Source organism: Lissotriton vulgaris, chromosome 8 (assembly GCF_964263255.1).
Source record: "Lissotriton vulgaris chromosome 8, aLisVul1.2, whole genome shotgun sequence".
In the NCBI taxonomy this organism is placed as follows: Eukaryota; Metazoa; Chordata; class Amphibia; order Caudata; family Salamandridae; genus Lissotriton; species Lissotriton vulgaris.
In genome coordinates, this window is record NC_141696.1 from 467,949,632 (window position 1) to 467,969,179 (window position 19,548).

The 19,548-nt window shown below is 48.7% G+C and overlaps 1 protein-coding gene across 1 annotated transcript in view; it reads left to right on the top strand.

Annotated features, from left to right (window-relative positions):
- The window catches only part of TXLNG (taxilin gamma), a 290,841-nt gene that overhangs the window by 132,103 nt on the left and 139,190 nt on the right, over positions 1–19,548 (top strand). The window contains exon 4 of the mRNA XM_086934258.1: positions 180–350. Within this exon, the coding sequence (XP_086790384.1) occupies positions 180–350 (171 nt within the window). The remainder of the gene's footprint in view (positions 1–179; positions 351–19,548) is intronic.

A 19,548-nucleotide genomic window follows, 5' to 3' on the forward strand; every position in this document is an offset into this window, starting at 1 on the left:
TTTGTAAAACCGATTACCAATGACGTAATCTATATTTGATGATTGTCTTGTGTATTCAAGTAAATAAAAATATCCTGTTATTCACTGGTAGTATGTGGTGCCACTTTACGTGACTGCTGAGGATATAACTTGCTTTGCTTAATTGGGAAGAGATTGTGACTTTCTTCTTCAAATTTCAGCTGGAGGAAAGCAGAAACGTGCAGAAGCAGATGAAGATACTGCAGAAGAAACAAGCCCAGATTATGAAAGAAAAGGTGCACTTGCAGAGTGAGAACAGCAAAGCTATTCTTGCCCGAAGCAAACTGGAATCCCTGTGCCGAGAGCTCCAACGTCACAACAAAACATTGAAGGTCAGCGTTTTATAATTGAATCACTCTTTGCAATTACACATTAACTGTTTTATTTGCAGTAGTTTCTCCATTTCGCCTAGCCATGCTTGTTCCAATACTATTAGTTGAAGCAACAGAACTTGCGGATTGAGTCAGTAATGTTTATGGCTTTTTGTTTTTCTACGGGTTCTCTTTTGCTTAACATATACAAATGTTTTGCATTATCTGAGCTACTTATGTACCCCTGTACCGACAATGCTCACTGTTGCATGCACAAAATCGATACATTAGATTTATTAACAAAGATTTTCGAAAGTCCTCTTGTTTGCTCTCAGATTAACACAAAAAACTGAATTTTGAGCATAATTGTTTTTTTTTAATTCAAAAATTGACTTCCCATGCAAGTCAACAGGGTTTGCATTTAAGAAACGTTTCGTCCCTGTGCAGGACTTTTTACAGATTAGGATGAAAATGCATGCATTGTGGCACAAAACCGCTCACCGAATTGAGTGATTTTTAACGTTTTGTTTGAAAAAATAGAGGTAAATATTTTATAGTACCTACACAGTGTAGGTGTTCATCTATAAAGCAGTTGGGCAATACATGATTTCACTAGTGAAAGTATTATATAATTAGTTTATCTCTACTTAGTTTTAAAAAAAGGGGGAAACTAGAACAACCCGTGGCAAAGCCAGTAGGTCTCATTTTATTGCAAGCATATGCCATAAAAGTAAAAAAATGGCGGGGGTGGAGCTCCAACAAAAGTATGGCAGCCATATGCGTGCAATAAATAACCTATTTTAATTAAAACAAATGTAATCATTGCATATAATTATAATTGAATAGTGTAGGAAGCTGGTGCTTTATTTAGTGGATGAAGACGAGGTAAACCGTGAAGAGTCCAGGCACCCCTTATTGGTTTACAGAGGCAAAATTGATAACACTAAATGCTCTCTTTTGTGGTAGTGTGGGTGTGCAGTTTAGCTTTATAAGAGGGTAGTAGTGCTAAGCATTTGTTGTACTCACAAAGAGGCAAGAAATGATACACACACCAGAATAAATCAGAGACCAATTTTAGGAAAATAAGTAGTGTTTTATATACATTTCAATACCAAGAAGTTCATTTTCAAATAAGTACTATTTTAAATATTGAACTTCACAGGTAAGTAAATAGTTCAAATAAATGCGTCTTTTCTCAGCAATGCCTTCCTACGGCAGAAAAGCCATCTATTGCATACATGTATTTACAGTCCGTTTCTGGGAGTCTCCTGCTGGACTTGGAGTCATAGGTAGCCAAGGTATAAAGTACCACGAGTTGGTAGCTTTGCGTGGTACAGTGGTAGAAAGAAAGGGGGTGTCTACCTAGAAACCAGCTTCAGTGGGGGACTTTGAGACAAGTCCAGGAGCTCCCAATGTGTGTGTGTGTGTGTGTGTGTGTGGGGGGGGGGGCAGGTCGCTAGGTTCTTGGGGACAAGGGGCACAGCTGGTTTGTCAGTACTGGGGCTGGAGCGCTCGGGTGCAGAGTGGATAGGTTGGCTGGGCTGTGGATGACTGTGGTCCTTGCGCTTAATAGTGCAAAAATCAGGACTTCTAGGTCACTCTGGAATTGGGTCTCTGCGGTGCTGATGTCCCTCAATGGCTGCTTAGTCTTGGTGCTGTTAGAGGCCCGCCTAGACTTAAACAGACCCTGACTGCTGCAAGAGGTCCGGTACCCCAGGTTTTGGTCCAGTGCCGCTCCAGTTGGTCGTGGTATCCTCTTATTTGGTTGGGGGGGGGGGGGAGATCTGACCTTCAGGAGCACATGTACCTCTTCCTGGGGGGCTGCTATGTCGAGCTGGCCGGGGAGCAGCAACTCTAAGCTGTTTGTATGTATGGTGTTTGTAGAGCGCACTGTGACCAGATATATATCATGGCGATAGGGTCGCTAAAGTCTTGGTAGGGGGCAGAGTGGGGGGTGGGATAGCTATCACCAGATCAGTATTATTATGGGAAAATACAGTTCTTAAAGACTTTTCTAAACTTTAGCAGGTCAGCCTGAGATCTTAAGTGGGGTTGGAGCTTATTCCAGACCTGACAGCTTTTCATTGATTAGGCTCATCCCCCTTGATGCACCCTGCAGAATCTGTGTTCTTGGGCAAGTTTTGCTGTGGGTGAACGTAGCGGCCTTCCTGGGGCATATTTCCTCCGTTAGGTCTGCAGTGGCTTTGGGCTCTTACTTTGAAGGGCTTTAAAAAGAATTCCAAGCTTCCATGCAGGAGGCACCACAGATCAGTGCTATTGGCCCAGGGGTGGAAGGCGTTGTGACCTGCGGTATGGAGGCCTGATCGGACCCCGGATCGTTGACTGTGGAGGAGGCCCGGTGTCGGAGCCGGGTTGCTGGCGCACGGCCTTAAGCACTGCCCATGTTTGGATGGGCGGGTGAAGAATTTCACCATAGGCAGAAAAAGCTGGATTGGAGGGCAGAGGGCCCGGCGCGACGCAAGAAAAGAGCAACTTGTGCTGTGTGGGATACCTGTGGAGGGACTGGCACTTTCGCGGATTGCCGGTGCAGAGGCCTGTGCTAGGCCCAGAAGACGATCCGGAGGCCCGTGTTGGCGGTCATTGCCACAGACACAGGCTGTCATGGTCCACACACAGACCTCCAATAGCAGGTAGGTTGAGCAGACTGCGGGCGGGGCACTGCAAACTTCAGCCAGGAAACTGTGCTGAGATCTGGTCATTGAATAGACTTTCTGCCAATCTCGGAGCCTACACTGCCCGCGTGTTACCCCATCTGCACTAGTTCCCCCTGTTGTCTGCCAGGTGGAGATGGGAGAGGGCTGGGGGATATGATTGGCCCTGGGAAGCCCCTCTGAAACTCAATAATGATACAGTTGACTAGCCATTTTGACTAACACATGGAGGCCTGCTTCTAAATCTGAAGGCACACTCCCTGGGCCCATAAAGTAGCTTGTGCCGGCGAGGTGGTGAGTAGTGGACCCCTGGAGACTGGGTGTTGTCCTTGACGCTCCTGCACCCTTCCGGTGACAAGCAGCAGTTGGCAGTGAGCTGGTATTCAGAGTTACTGGAGTCGAGAAATTACATCCGAACCCAATGGCGGAAAAAAACAATCTGGGGATGGAGAGGATGCCCATGCGCTAGATGAGCTGTGCCAGGCCCCCTTGTTTTAAGTCACAGTTCCAGCAACGGTCGGAGGGCAGAGGTGTTCACATGTTTAGGCAGAGATTTACCTAGACATGAGGGTTCATGCATATTATGAGGGGACCTGGGAAACAACTAAACATGTCTTCGATGGATGGGAGCGCAGGGAGGGTTATACCTCAGCACCCTAGGCCACTAGCCAGACCCCTCCTAATGTGTGACATAGCTCCCCAAGGCATGCCGTTAAATCTACAAATCCACCACATACGTAGAGCTTACTACAACCCACTTGGTAGGCAGCATGTGGGGGAAGGGAAGGGGACAGGATTGAACGGGGGTGTTTGGTCTCTCTGCCGGATTTTACAGGAGACTGGGGTGGGAGAAGCACATAGTTTGGCCTTCTACTCAGCACCTAGGTTCTGTAATGGCCTATGCACAAACACTCCCCAGTGACGGGTCTTGAGGATACTGTCTTTGGCGTCAATGTCCGGGGTCTTAACTCACCCATTCAGTGGCGGGCACTTATTGCTATGCTAAGAGATGCTAAATGTGATCTAGGCCTTTTACAAGAGACTCCTCTCGTACGCGCTGATTGGAAATGCCCCAGTTCGTAATGGTTTGACAGACAGTATTTCTCATCGGGGTCCAGGAAGAGGGCGGGGTGGCCAACCTTCTGGCAACGCAGTTCCACTTGGAGTACACACAGAAACACCGGGCAGTTTGCTGACATAGAGGGTAGCAGTTGGGAATTACACGTACACAATAGCATCAGTCCACATCCCTAATGATCAGCAGGAAACCTTCTTCCTAGACTCGCTGAACACTATCCTTGAGTCTCCGGACGAGGACTTAGTGGTGGAGGCGGGCTTTAACTTAGCCCCAGGCGCTCAGTTAAACCGATCGGCTTTTCCCGTGGGACACTCTGGGTCCCTTTCGGAATCTATGCTATAAAGGCTGAAGGAGGTTGGACTTACGGACGCCTGGAGACACCGCTACCCATTGGCTCGGGAATACACCTTTTTTCCGCTGCTCACCAAACCTATGCACGTATAGATCTGTTATAGACCCCACCCCCTCCCTCCCTAGATTTAAGATGGCTACAGAGGATGTCTCGATCTGGACAGCAACTTTCTGACCACTCACTAATTTCACTTGCGCTGCTCCTGCCCTGGGTACCCCCAGCCAGTGGACATGGAGGTTGAACCATATGCTTCTCACATACGACTCAGTCACTGAAATACGTAGTGCTATAAAACGTATTTTGCAACTAATGATGATGGCTTGGTCGCTATCACCACGGTGTGAGATGCGCTGACGGCGGTTTTAAGGGGGCTGTTCCTAGCCATCGCAGCGGGACTGAACAAGGAACGGAGAGCTAAGAAGGAGTACTTGGAGGGCCAAATGAAGGAGTTGGAGGAGGTCCATCGCAGGACCGGAGCGGTCTAAACGTGTCAGCTACTTAACATGACAGGGAAACAGTTGAGGGCCCTCGACCCAGCCGAATATGCCCTTCTGCACCTCAGGCAGAGTTTTTATGAGGGGGGAATAAGGCCGGGAAGCTCTTAGTCCACCTACTTTGGGCTCAGACAACTGTACATCGTACAGCGGTGATTAGGAATGGCAGTGGAGAGCTCCTTCAGTCGGATAAGGACATTGCAGCCGAATTCGAGGCCTTATATACTGCTCTCTACGTGGCGCAACACTTACATTCCTTGGCGGCCGAGCACGCTCGTGGCGCACTGGTGTCCCCCTCCCTCCTGTCCACGGAGTCGGCCAAGTTAGAACTGTCTTCAGACCGGAGGAGGTCCTGCGGGCTTTGCAGGGACTCTTCCCCCAGGAATGCCCCGGGTGAGGACGGCTTTTCGGCTGACTTATACATAGTTTTCCCTTTGGACCTTGTCCCCCTCCTGGCCCGATTGTTTAATACCTTTAGCGCGACTGGGAGTATGGGCCCATCAATGCCAATGGCCGAAGTGGTTGTGATACCCAAACCGAGAGAGAATCCCCTAGACTGCACATCGTATCGCCCTATTTCCCTTCTGAATGTGAATGTGAAGATTTTTACCAGTATCTTAGCGACGCGACTCGCCTGCCATATGCAAGGGCTGGTGGATCTGGACCAGTCGGGATTGATCCCGGAACATAATTGCAGTGACGGGACCAGGCGATTGTGCCATCTTCTGGACAAAATGCAGCACGCACACAGATCCCTGCAGTGCTCCTGTCGGTGGACGCAGAGAAGGAGTGTGACCGGGTCCACTGGTCCTACCTCCGACGGCTCTTACACAGACTCTGCATTGGGGAGCAATACATGCGATGGGTTTACTGCATATACAATCGACCAGAGGCACGAATCTGGGTGAACCGAGTTGCCTCTTGTCCTTTCCGGATTGGGAGGCGCACCAGACATTGGTGTCCACTCTCACCCTTCCTTTTTGCGCTCTATATGGAGCCGTTCGCGGAAAGAGTCAGGCAGCTCCCCGATGTCACAGGGATTCGGATGGGAGACCGAGGGCACAAGACTTGCATTCCCTGTTCCAACCCCCCTCTTTTTGGCAGAGATAGAAGCTTTTAGCTCCATCTCTGGCTTTAAAATCTATCTTCGGAGGACACAGGCTCTTAGCCTGACCCTGCCCAAGGAAGAAGAGCAGCAGTTAGCAATGCAGTTCCTATTTACATGGGCTCCCAGTGACATTACGTACCTAGGGCTGCGGATCTGTCCAACGGTTGAAAAGATCGCTCAGCTGAACAACTCCTAGATCCTAGCCAAAGTACAAAGGGAGCTCCTTTCCTGGAAGAAACACGTGTTGTCCTGGTTGGGCAGAGTAGCTGCGATCAAAATGTCTTTTACCCTGCATCCTATACATAATGCAGATGCTTACATTATTCCCACTGCCTAGAATATTGGCTCAACTTCAACAGCTTGTTGAGGGTTTCATATGGGGAGGAAAGAGGGCACGCTTGGCTCGACACCTGACTTATTTAAGGCAAGACGACTAGGGACTCTGGGTCCCACACCTGTGGCTTTACTTTGAGGCAGCGCAATTACGCTGTATGATAGTGGTACCAGTTGGAATTAGAAAAACACTGGTGCTGCATTGATCGCGCTATCGCAGGTATACACATTTGGAAGGTTCCCTGGCTTACCAAACTATTTTGCCCACCTGGATGTATATCTCACCAGTCTTGTGGTCCACCATGAAGGTATGGGACAGAGTGCAGGAGAAATGTGGGCTCTTGACCGTTGTCTCCTCTAACCCCCGTCATAGGTAACCAGGACTTCCCCTCGTTAGTAAAGGGAATGATTACCTGAAATGGCAAGAGGCCAATTGCAAACAAATAGGTCACCCAACCCCAGGTACATCCCCATGCAGGTCTGGTTCATCACCCATAACTCCAACAAACACTGTCGGGCATCTGCACTTTTTTAAACAAAACTAAAAATAACGCTAATTCTCCAGTATTAGGGTGTCTTTCATAGATTCACATGCTTGAATATTCCCGTCGTCGAAATGGGAGTCCCACAGTAAATAAAATAGCAATAACATATGTATGTAAATACATAACACATGAAATAGTAGTAGTAAATACATAATAAAGGCTCAAAAACCAATTCCTACATAGGAATACATGAAGAGAGAAAAAACACTTGTAACATATTCCTGTCATTATGTTAGTCCAAACTACAGCCAATCAGGCGCCAGCACCCTTCCAGAACCTTCTCCTCAGAGCTCAGACCCTCAGATTTTCTACCGCACGTCGTGTGAAGGGAGTCTCCCTGAGCTCTGCTCAGTTTTCTCTAGTTCTTCAAGTTTTTCAGTCTTCTCAACATGTCAAGTAAGAAGTCTTTATTTAGACCTTGCTCTTTTTGTGGGAAACTGCGTCTTTACTCTGAGGACCCCCACAAGAAGTGCATTTATTGCCTTTATCCCGTCCATGAAGTTGGTAGCTGTAAGTTTTGCAAGACTTTCTCTACTAAAACCCTTAAGGACAGAGAAGGCTGTGTCATCATTTGGCTCCAACGTCTTAAGGATAAGGATTCGGCATTGTCAGATGCAGAAGTTTGCAGTCTGGACCTTCTCATGCAGCCTCCAAGCGTAGTAGCGTGCAGGATATGCCTTCACCTTTTCTTTAAAAGGAAAAAACCTTCCATGTCTGTGGCTCCTGCAGTGTCTTCACCACCTCCTACTACCGCTGCGCCCACGAGACCTGGCTCTCAGGCGTCTTCTGCTGCCTCCCATCAAGTTTCTGCTCCGAAACATATTGGAGCGTCGACGATCGTTCCGACGACGAGATCAGCCGTCTCCGGATCGTCGACTGCGACCGGGACGACATCAGCCTCCGGATCGTCGACGACAGCTACGTCGACGATCCGGAGATGTTGACGAAGGTATCACACAGCTTCAAGACTGTCTCGTCGACGATACCTATTGCCTCGTCGACAAAGAAATCTGCTTTGTCGTCCGCAAAGTCATCGTCGACGAAAGCTCACAAAAAGTCTTCTTCGTCGACTCTTCTGTCGACGAGGGCTCCATCGACTCCGTCGACATTGGCTTCATCATCGTCGACGACCTCAACATCTACGATGGTTCCGTCGACTGCTGCTCCGTCGACGGTGGATTTCTCTATGACGACTTCGTCAACGCCTATGCCAGCGTCGTCGTCGGCACAGTCAACGGTGGTTCCTTCATCGTTTGCCTCAATACCTTTGGTGCCTTTGTCTTCCACTGGGTCTGGCTCTTTCACCGCCGACCCCTTGCACCATCGTCGTCAACGGCCAGTTGACCAACTATCTCTTCCTTATCCACAGCCTCCCTCGCCCATGTTTGCCACGGGCTCTGAGCCGGATTCTGAATCTGATCATGATGTGGGTGATTATTTCAGAGTGGCACGCAGTCCGTCAGATTTGATGATTAGGTGCCAGGATTACGGTGATGATGATAGTGATGACCAGTACTCTCAGGCAGAAGAACGTTCTATACAGGTTCCTACTGCGACATTGCCATTGTCGCTCATCTCTAATCCCCAGCATATGTTGGATGACTACAACCGGCGTTTCCCGCCTTCTCCGCAGGGTACGCCTATGCCTCATGTGCCTGCGACTGCGGCAGCTCCTGTCCCTGTTCCGCCACCTTTGCCACCAACGCCTTCACCACAGGTCCAGACGTCAGTGAAGATCCACACTACTGTGTACCCCGTTGAGGATGAAGACTCCGCTCCCGAACGGGAAGATGGTGAAGTTCATGATGATGATGATGATGATGCAGCCACCCACATGGCTGAGTGGGACGACTACCAAGTCCAGACGCCTTCCTCTCCCCCGGTAGAGCCCGGGGATTCGCCCCCATTGGACATTGCGAGTTTCCATCAGCTGATGGATAGAGCGGCCCAACGTTTCAAATTGCGTAGAGTCCAGAGGGAGAAGAACTGCTCTGGGATAACACCTGGTGGCCCAATAATCTTGGTACACCCCCTAAACCGACCCATATTGCTAGAAACTTGGGAGTCCAAATTGACAACGTACCGTCGATGAAAAAGCATGTAACAACAATTTGCGCTAAAAGCTGTGCGTTATTAGAAATGCTAAGACTGGTCTTTCCATGTATTCCTGTGGAATGTAGAAAGATATTAGTCCAGTCACTGCTAATGAGTAGACTCGACTACGGGAATTCCCTATTTGTTGGCATGCCTGACTATTTATTCTCAAAGCTACAGCTTGTTCAGAATGCCGCAGCAAAAGCGGTCTGCAACAAAAAAAAGTATGACTCTGCTAAAAGCTGTCTGAGAGCCTTGCATTGCCTCCCAATGAGGCAAAGAGCTTCCTTCAAAATGCTATGCATCACGTAATACTGGCCCGAGCATCCTAAAAAAACAGGATCAATTTCTACGTACCGAACCGAAACCTTCGCTCCCAATCTATTGCAAGAGCCGCCAATACGCGAACAAAGAGAGTTCGGATGGGTGGTCGTGCCTTTTCACATTGCGCTGCAAATATGTGGAATGATCTGCCAACACATATAAAACTCACAGACTGCTACCTTACTTTTAGGAAAAAACTCAAAACTTTACTATTCCCCAAAGCAGACTAAATTTCCCAGTCATTCGTGCTACCTCACTGTACACCTTTCATTCTCAGCGCCGTGATATCCTTTTGGGATGAATGTTGTGCTTTATAAGCACTATTAACATTAACTGTTTCCTCTATGATTTTAAAAATCAGCCATTCAAACAAGTCCACACTGTACCCATCATAGACTTTATATGGGCTGAAGGGGTGAAGCTCATGCAAACTCCTAATTCACTGCCGGCTCAGCTGCCTCGCCTTGAAAAGAATTACTAGGCGCCGGTAGGATCTCCAGCGTGCCTTGTCGCTCATCCAAAACCCGACTCAGTGGTCACTCAAGATACGCAACGTCGATCCCGTAATCCGGCATTGCCAATTTCAGCTCCTCCAGATAGGGAGGTTCGGCGCCAGGACGCTATTGGACGCAAGTTCTCCACTATGGCATCCACTACAGTGAGGGCAGCTAATGCTTTAGCCATCTTAGGTCGCTACGAACGTCCGATGTGGTCGGACTTGTCTGTCCTGGTGAACCTCATCCCTGACGCTTCCCAGGCTGAAGCTTTGCAAATCCTGCAGGACGGAGAGAGGACATCGGAGGAAATCATTGATTGTGCAGTTGACATTGCGTGTACTGGCTTTCATCAGCTTGCTGGTGCAGCGGGCTTACGAAGGCAGGGCTGGTTACGGTCCACCTCTTTCCACCAAGAAGTTCAATCCAAGATAATGGATATGCCATACGATTGAGAGTCGCTCTTTGGAGCGCACATAGACGAGGCTTTGCAGGCCATTAAAAAGGACACTTACACTGTTCGCTCATTGGGGACTTTACAATTTCAGAAGCAGGCATTTCGGGGTAATCGCGGACGCGGCACCTCCTCAACTTTTCGTGGAGGAAACTCTCAATACCGCTCCTACCATCAAGGTAACCAACGCTACTCTTTCAACCAACAGCAGTCTTCACCACAGCAGTCGTCAAAATCCTACAGGGGAAAATCCTCGTATAGAGGATCCACTCCTAAACGTCAATGAATTGTGTATCCCTCCAGCGTTGGAGGTCGAATCTCTGTTCTTTTCTCAGTGGTCCTCCATCACCTCGGACCGCTGGGTTCTGGACATACTAAAAAAGGGCCATGATCTAGAGTTCATCAAGATTCCTCCTCCCACTCCACCGTCTGGCCCGCCTCCTCCCCACCTCACGGAGCTTTTCCATCAAGTTTGTCTTCTAATTCAAAAAGGTGCCGTCGAAGTGGTTCCCAAGCCTGAGAGGAAAGGGTTTCTATTCACGTTTTTTCCTAATACTCAAGAAGACGGGAGATGAGCGCTCTCAAATCCAGAATCGGTCGTCAAACCGGTACCTCAAGAGCCAATCCTTCCACATGCTTAAACTGGTAGAGATCCTGCGTCTTCTCTCCATGGGCGACTTCATGACCACCATCGACCTACAGGATGCCTACTTCCATGTTCCAATTCTTCAAAAGCATCAGCAGTACCTGCGCTTCCAGGTGGGACGGAGAGACTTCCCGTTCAAGGTGTTGCCTTTCAGCCTCCTAGCCGCCCCTCGTGTCTTAACGAAAGTATTGGCTACAGTAGTGGCTTACCTGCGTCTCCGAGGTGTCCAAATCTTTCCATATCTGGACGACTGCCTCCTCAAGTCAGTCTCGCAAACCGCTGTTTCAACACACCCATCTTTGTCAGGACGTGTTTCGATCTCTCAACGATTTGCGGCGAACGGTGCTCGGAACGGAGCTCGCGCTTGAAAGCTGGCGAGGGTTGGAATTTGGCGGGCCCTGGAGGCTGGAGTTTGACCGGTGGCTGGGTGCGACACGCCTTAACTGAAACCGCTGGGCCGTATCATATGCTGCAGACACCCGCGGACACTGCTGTAGCGGGTCCCGTTCCACGCACGAAAGCTCCTGAGGGATAATTACGCCATAGGTGAGAAGCGCTGCTGGAAGGCAGTGGGGCCGGATCGGACGTCATTGGGAGAGCTGATCGTGAGACTGGCCTTGTCTACAGCTAGGCTGGGTAGTCGCAGTGCGCCCCCATCTAGGCACGGCAGGAGAGATCTGCATGGGACAATATACAAACTGCATTGGGTCTGGCTGCGACTTGGGGCTGCCATTTTCTTTCATGCGACGACATCCCGTGCACTGGAAATTGGGACCTGTGGCTTTGGGGGGCCCAGCAAGTAGAAAACACCTGCAACGCCACAGTATTTAAGCACATTCTGCACACCTGAGGCTCTAAGGGCCTGGTATCATCATCACCTGCCGCCCCTCCATCTCTACTGCGCCACCTCTGCGCTGTGAATACTCCTCTAGCTAATTGGGCTACATTATTGCCTGACAATACTTGGCGCGCAAGAGACTTGGGCGACATACCTGGGGACGCATGGCTTGAGAACTGCTGGCCTACTGACTGTGCACCGCAACCCCAGTCCCCCCTACTAATGTTGGACTCTTGTTCTCTACTGAGGAGGTACAATCGCCATATATCAGCGCCCACCGTACATATCTTGTGCGCACGCCATTGCGGGCCTTGGGAAAGACCCGCCCATTGACTACAACGATGTGTAACGTGAACACCGCGGCTAAACAGAAGTCGGAGTCCCTTCCTAGCGAGGTGAGCTTTGCCCGATGCTGACTTGAAACCCAGCCACCTGCCTTGCTACGGGCGGTGTTTTTGTGGGATTTTGTCCTGACCGCTGAGCCGACTCCTCTTCCTACACCATGAGGCGCACTGATGCCAAGCAAACTAAGATCCCATTTGAAACACGCAAAATGCCTAGGTCTCAATCTACGGAGCATGCGGAATCAGATGCTGTAGACGCACCGGAAGAAGACTGGAAGGCGCTCCTGCTTGGGATGTAGCAAAGCCTCACGTCAATAGACACCAAAATGGATGCGATGAGCCACCATACTCGGTCAGCATGAAAACTGTCTTAAAGAAACAGAGAGCAGGATTTTAGAATTAGAGGATGGCGAGGCGCAGAGTAGGGGCCAAATTTCACAGATGGATAAACTGCTCAAGATAATCGCAGATAAGAACGAGGACCTGGAAGCCCGGTCCAGACGGAACAATGTACGCATTCTTGGCCTGGCAGAATCAACTAACACGGGCCGCATGGAAGACTTCGAGAGGCTGCTCGTGGACTTATTTGGCAGGGAATCCTTCTCTGCGCACCTCACGGTGGAGCGTGCGCATAGATCCTTGGCTGCTTGCCCACCCCCTGGGGCATCGTCCAGGCCCGTGATCATACGCTTTTTAAACTATCGCAACAGACACAGTCCTCCGCTTGGCCTGCGAAAAGAAACGGGTACATTATGAAAATACTATGCTGGCTTTCTTCCCGGATTTCACCCCAGCGGTGCAGGACGCCAGTCGCAAGTTTACTGTGTTCAAGAAAGTTTCAAGCGCAGGAAATCCCTTACGCTATGATGTACCCAGCCAAACTGAAAATTATGCATCATGGAAAGCAACACTTTCAGAATCCGCAGCAGGCTCAGGACTACAACAAACTAATTAGACGAGCGACCTCCAGGGAGGGAGCAACGCATGCACGCTCCAGATCTCAATCTCCATTATCAAACCTGGACTGAAGTGCGGTGGCCCCTTGCGGTGCCGGCTGCTGATCTACATGCGAAGAACTAGTCTACATTGGTGGTTTTTGCATGACTAACTTTGTGTAATATGCATACTATGCCCTGCTTGACCACCTACCTCCGTCCCGCTGTAGCTACCCGCCAGAGTAGCGGAAGAGCCAGTGGGTGCAAGTAAGGAGGAGAGTTGGCGGGTCGGGTGCCCCTATTTTTTGCGTAATGTGTTTCTTCTGGGAGGGTTGGGATTTTATACCCGGCAAGTTGGGGACGCCGGATCACTGACAGAACATCGACAGACAACATTTTGAGAGGACAAAATATAGAGGTCAAAATATCGACTGCAAAAATATCGACTTCCTATCTCCAAACAGGTAAGTACAAAAATATCGACTCCAAAATATCGAGTGTAAAAAATCTAGACTGTCAAAATATCGAATTTTTTAAATGTCTTAAGTCTGATCTGGGAAAGACTCCACTCGTACAATGTGGTGTTCGACAATTTTTATGGCCCTAATACCAATGAGCCTCATACTCTCCTCCTATTATGGAGCAAAATTCAAGCGTTAGGCATCACTTGCGTTGCCTTGGGAGGGGACCTCAGTACAACTCTGCAACCCCAGATGGACAGATCTCGAGCTTCCCCGGCCCATTACACGGCTACACAACGGACACTAAGGGATATAGTGGACAGCAACTACTTGATGGACTCCTGGATGTATACACATCCTACACTGAGAGAGGGCACACATTACTCAGCGGTCCACTCTACCTGGGCTAGGATAGATTATTTGTTTGTGTCTGCAGGCATGACGCATTGGATGGGCTGTGTGCTCCATTTGGCTCGCACATACTCAGACCACTCCCCTGTGGTCGTGGAACTACATGCACCTGTAGACAGTTCCCCATACCTTAATTGGCGGCTCAACTCATCTCACCTCTGACTCCACGTTTAAGGCTGAGATAGAACAGGATATACCGGACTTCTTTGAACGCAATATGAATTCTGTGTCTAGTATCACAACGGTGTGGGAGGCGCTCAGTTACGGCACGGGGATGGTGCATAGCCAAAGGCGGGGATGTCCTTAAAGCGCTACGCAATGACCTCCTTAAATTAGAGAGAGAGCTACATGACCTAGAAAATGACCTTACCCAAAGCCCAGATGACCATGCCATTAAGGCCCAAATGCACAAGCTAACGGAATACGAAATGATCGCGGACAGTGTAGTTTTCGCGGGAAACCACACATGGCGCGTACCTATGGTGAAGAGGATCGCCTGTAGAAGGCGCTGGCGAGTGTGACTAGACCCCCTAAATTTTCCAACTATGTTACGGAAATACAAGACTCACATGGCACCACACATAGGAACCTCCCAGACCAACTCAACACTTTTAGGGAGCATTATAACACGCTTTATTCTTCTCGAAGGGGTGCTCGGCTCAATTTGCCTGCTTACTTTAAAGATACTGCACTTGCCTGGCTGGGTGACAGATGGCCTCCCAATTGAATTTTATAAAACCTACGCTCCCTTATTGGCCCCTATCTTGAAAGAAGTGTTTTATGCAGCATTGGAAGAAGGGTGCTTGCCCCGAACTATGCGGGAGGCCCTCATCACTTCACTGCTTAAACCAGGAAAATCCCCATTACTGTGTGATTCATACCGTCTCCTGTCCTTATTGAACTGCGATACTAAAATATTGGCAAAGGTCCTAGCTACCTGCCTTAACCTACTGATGGAACGACTGGTGTTGCCTGATCAAGCAGGATTCGTCCCCAACTGCACCACGTCGCACAATCTATGTACCCTAACTGCTGTACTACAGGATAGTGATCCTACCTGTAATGCAGTGGCCGTGTTTCTCGACGCCACCAAGGCGTTTGACTCTCTGGAGTGGGGCTACTTGTTGGGTACATTGGGGTACATGGGCATGCCTCTTACTTTTCTCAACTAGGTGCAACTGCTGTACTGTCAACCGACAGCTACAGTGCTACTGAATGGGGCCAGATCTCCCCCTTCAATATTTTCAGAGGCACCAGACAGGGATGCCCATTATCCCCAATCCTTTTTGCACTGGCCATTTAACCCTTAGCTGCAAAACTAAGACAACATCATAATCACAGAGCATTAATCAATCCAGCTAGGCAACTGCTCATTTCTTTATACGCAGATGACATGACACTGTATGTGAAAAAAACCTCAGGATAACCTAAACCCTGTGTTGCGAGAAATTACAAAATTTGGTGGAATTTCTGGCATACAGATCAACTGGGCTAAATCTGCTATATTCCTTCTTTCTGACAAGACCCAGCCGCACCAGCTGGACTACCCCCTCATTTGGGAGTCTGATGATCTTAAATATCTGGGCATACAAATTACGAGACACAGATACATTGAGGATTAATTATGGGACGGCCATTACTAAGATCACTGACAGCATCACCAAATGGATACATCTCCCACTTTCTATGGTGGGCGGATCTCTTATCTAGATGGTAATACTACCCAATTATTATACCTGTTCATCAACATCCCATATCACCCAGGGAGGTTTTTCTTTCGCACACTTAGGACCCAACTCACACGACTTATATGGGGAGGGAAACGGGCGCGACTTAACCTAGATACACCGATGCTACCATATCATCAAGGAGGGTATGAAGTCTCCAATTTTGAGTATTATTATTACTGCGTGCATGCCAACTTTGCAACGTACTGGAACCACCCACCGGCGTTTATGGCCCACCTGGCGGTAGAGGACGGTTATATGGCCCAGACGCCTCCGGCAGGTTACCTGTTTGCAAAAGTGAAGGAGAGGGAACGTGACCGTCAACTGTTGACTGCACAGTCATGGCATGGCGACAGATTGCCCGCGTTATGGGGAACCCATTTTTGTACTCGCCTAGGATGTCCGTTGAATGATCCCAGATTACAGGTGACGTAAAGAGATATGTCGCAGAATGCTAGCTGGACTAAAATACCACACCTGGGGGGACCTTTATACTGGTGGCCAGTTTCGTTCCATAGAGCAATTTTTTGGAACACGCACACCCACGATAACAAACACTTTCTTATATACCCGGCTCCGGCAGAGTGTCAGAGCTTTCACTCCTACATTTTCCGATGAACCAGATACACTTGCACCCCTGCACGCTTTATTGCAAAAGGAGCCCCCGCCATTTCATATCCCTCTTGTATAAACATACACAGAGTGCATCACCTGCTCACACATTGCGGGCTAGACAGGCCTGGGATAACAACCTAACAGTACCCCTAACGGATGACCAGTGCGAACTTAGCTGTACGCAGACAGGCAATCACGAGCAATAGCAGGCTGCACCTCATCCACTTTAAATTTCTACATCGTCTGTACCACACCCCCGCTAACCTATACAGGTTCCGTCTCCAAGATAATGCTTGATGTGAGCGCTGTGGGGAGGAGGAAGCAGACTATACACTTGGCATAGACCTGCCCCCAAATAGCTGACTGCTGGGCACTGATATTTGAAGGAATGTCGGATATGTTGGGGTTCCAGATTGCACCATGTCCACTTATTGCATTATTGGGCCTGACACAGGAAATTGCCACTCTCCATAAAATGTTTTTGGCAATGGGCTTACTTCTAGCCAAACGCCAGGTGGCGTGCAGGTAGGGAAGGAGACGAGCTCCCAAATTCAAGTTCTGGATACATACTATGTCCACCTGGCAGGAACAGATACATTCCTACGCAGAACTGCTGCCCATTAGATCACATCCGAAGAATATCTGGGGCCCACTCACTTCTTATCTTCTTAGGCAGGAAGCGGACGGGGAGGGAGGGGAGGACCGAGGGAATGAAGCGGCTGATAGTAAACTATACACCCCATGGGCTGCGTCAGAAGTGTAGTTATACTGCAGCAGGATGACTCCGTAGGAATAACTCACTGGTATTGAATGTGCTGGGGATATTGTAATATGTAAGTACTACAGTAGAAACTGAGATATCGAGGCTTGGGCCTGCTTGCTTCCTCATCCACATATTTGCCAAAACCTTGCTATTAATGTAACGTGTTAATGTCGGAATATTGAAGTAATTGCCACACTGCTATGACCTAGATTGTATTTTAATATAATGTTTTACCTTTTGAACAGTATGTAAATTGTTTGAGGGACGGGTTTTTTTTCATACACAATGTGATTGTAGACACGGGAAGGTGTTATTTCTCTGTTTAATACTAAGACAGATGATTTGACGATTATATTACCCTGATGTACCGTGCTAATGGAAAATAAAGGCTTTTGCAACTTAAAGAAAAAAAAAAGTATGGTCTCAGCTTCTTCACGGCCCAAACCACAGCTAAGGCCTCCCTCTAGCTGACCAACGTTTCTCTCTTGGGGTGAGCCTTCTGCTTATAAAAGCTACTGGCTGGTCTTGACCTTCATCATTCAGTTGTGATAGCACAGCCCATACCCCGAACTCAGAAGCATCTGTTTGGTCAATTAATTCTTTGGAGTAGTTTGGACTTTGCAGAATGGGAGCAGTGCACATGGCCTGCTTCAGGTCATCAAATGCCTTTTGACAGCTTACTGTCCACTGAACTTTCTTAGGCATTCTTTTAGAAGTCATGTCATTCAGGGGAGGTCACAATGGAACCCTACCCCTTGACAAATCTTCTACAGTACTCAGTCCGGTCCAAGAAAGCTCTGACCTGAGTCTGGGTGGTTGGGGCAACCCAGTCCATTATGGTCTGGATTTTGCTCTGTAGTGGTTGAACCTGGCCTCCACCTACAAGGTGGCCCAGGTACACAACCTGATTCTGCCCTACCTGGCACTTGGTAGCCTTGATAGTTAGGCCTGCCTTTTTCAGGGCCTCCAAAACATTTTTCAGGTGGATCAAGTGATCTTCCCAGGTGGAGCTAAAAACCGCAATATCATCTAGATAAGCTGCACAGTAGTCATCCAGGCCTAAAAGGACTTTGATCACCAACCTTTGAAATGTGGCAGGTGCATTTTTCAGAACAAAGGTCATTAACACAAACTGATAATGTCAACCAGGGGTTGAAAATGCTGTCTTTGGCTTGGCCTCCTCAGCTAACCTGATTTGCCAGTAGCCAGCTGTCAGATCAAATGTACTCAGATATTTGGCAAAGGCCAACTTATCTATGAGCTCATCTGCTATGGGTATTGGATGGGCATCTGTCTTAGTGACAGCATTGAGACCTCTGTAGTCTACACAAAACCTCATCTCTCTTACCATCTTGGGTGTGAGGTTTTGGCACCAGAACAACTGGACTAGCCAAAGGGCTATCTGAAGGTTCAATTACTCCCAAGTTCTACATTATCTGGACTTCTTTCCTGATATAGTCCCTGACATGATCAGGGTGCCTGTAAATCTTACTTTTAACAGGCACATTGTCCCCAGTGTCCACTTCATGAGTGCACCAGGTAGTCTGACTTTGAGTCAGTGAAAACATATGTATGCATGCCTGTAGAACTTGTCTGCAGTCACTCTGCTGGTGATCAGTGAGGCTGCCTGCCAAGGCACACCATCAACTGACCCATCGTCAGGGTTCTGAGAGAGCAGGTCTGGGAGAGGGTCACTCTCTTCCTCCTGTCCTTCATCAGTAGCCATGAGCAAGCCCATGTCTGCCCTGTCAACATATGGTTTGTCTGTTGACATGAAGCACCCTTTGGGGGCACCTGGGAGTTCCAAGATCTACCAGATAGGTAACCTCTCCCTTCTGTTCAACAATAGTGTGGGGTCCACTCCACTTGTATTGGAGAGCTGCTGGGGCCACTGGCTCCAACACCCACACTTTCTGTCCTGGCTGGTAAACAGTCAGTACAGCCTTTTGGTCATGCCAGGTCTATTGCAATTCCTGACTAGCCTCAAGGTTTTTGGATGCCTTTTTCATGTACTCTGCCATCCAGGGGCGGACACCAAGTACATAGTCCACAATGTCTTGTTTGGGAATTTTAAGAGTTAAGTCCCATCCTTCCTTCACCAGACAAAGGGGTCCTCTTACAGGATGCCCAAACAAAAGTTCAAAAGGGCTGTAGCCAACCCCCTTCTGTGGGACCTCTCTGTAAGCAAACAAAAGGCAGGGTAGCAGGATATCCCATCTCTGCCTGAGCTTTTCTGGGAGACCCTTAATCATGCCCTTTAAGGTCTTGTTGAATCTTTCAGCTAGATCATTGCATTGTGGGTAATAGGGTGTGGTGAACTTATAGTTCACGCCACGCTCCTTCCACATTGCAGTCAGGTAACTAGACCTGAAGTTAGCACCTCTGTCTGATACCACCTCCCTAGGGAAACCCACTCTTGAGAAAACTCCCAAGAGGGCTCTTGCCACAACAGGTGCTGTAGTGGTCCTAAGTGGGATGGCTTCTGGGTATCTGGTGGCATGATCCACCACCACCAGAATAAACCTGTGCCC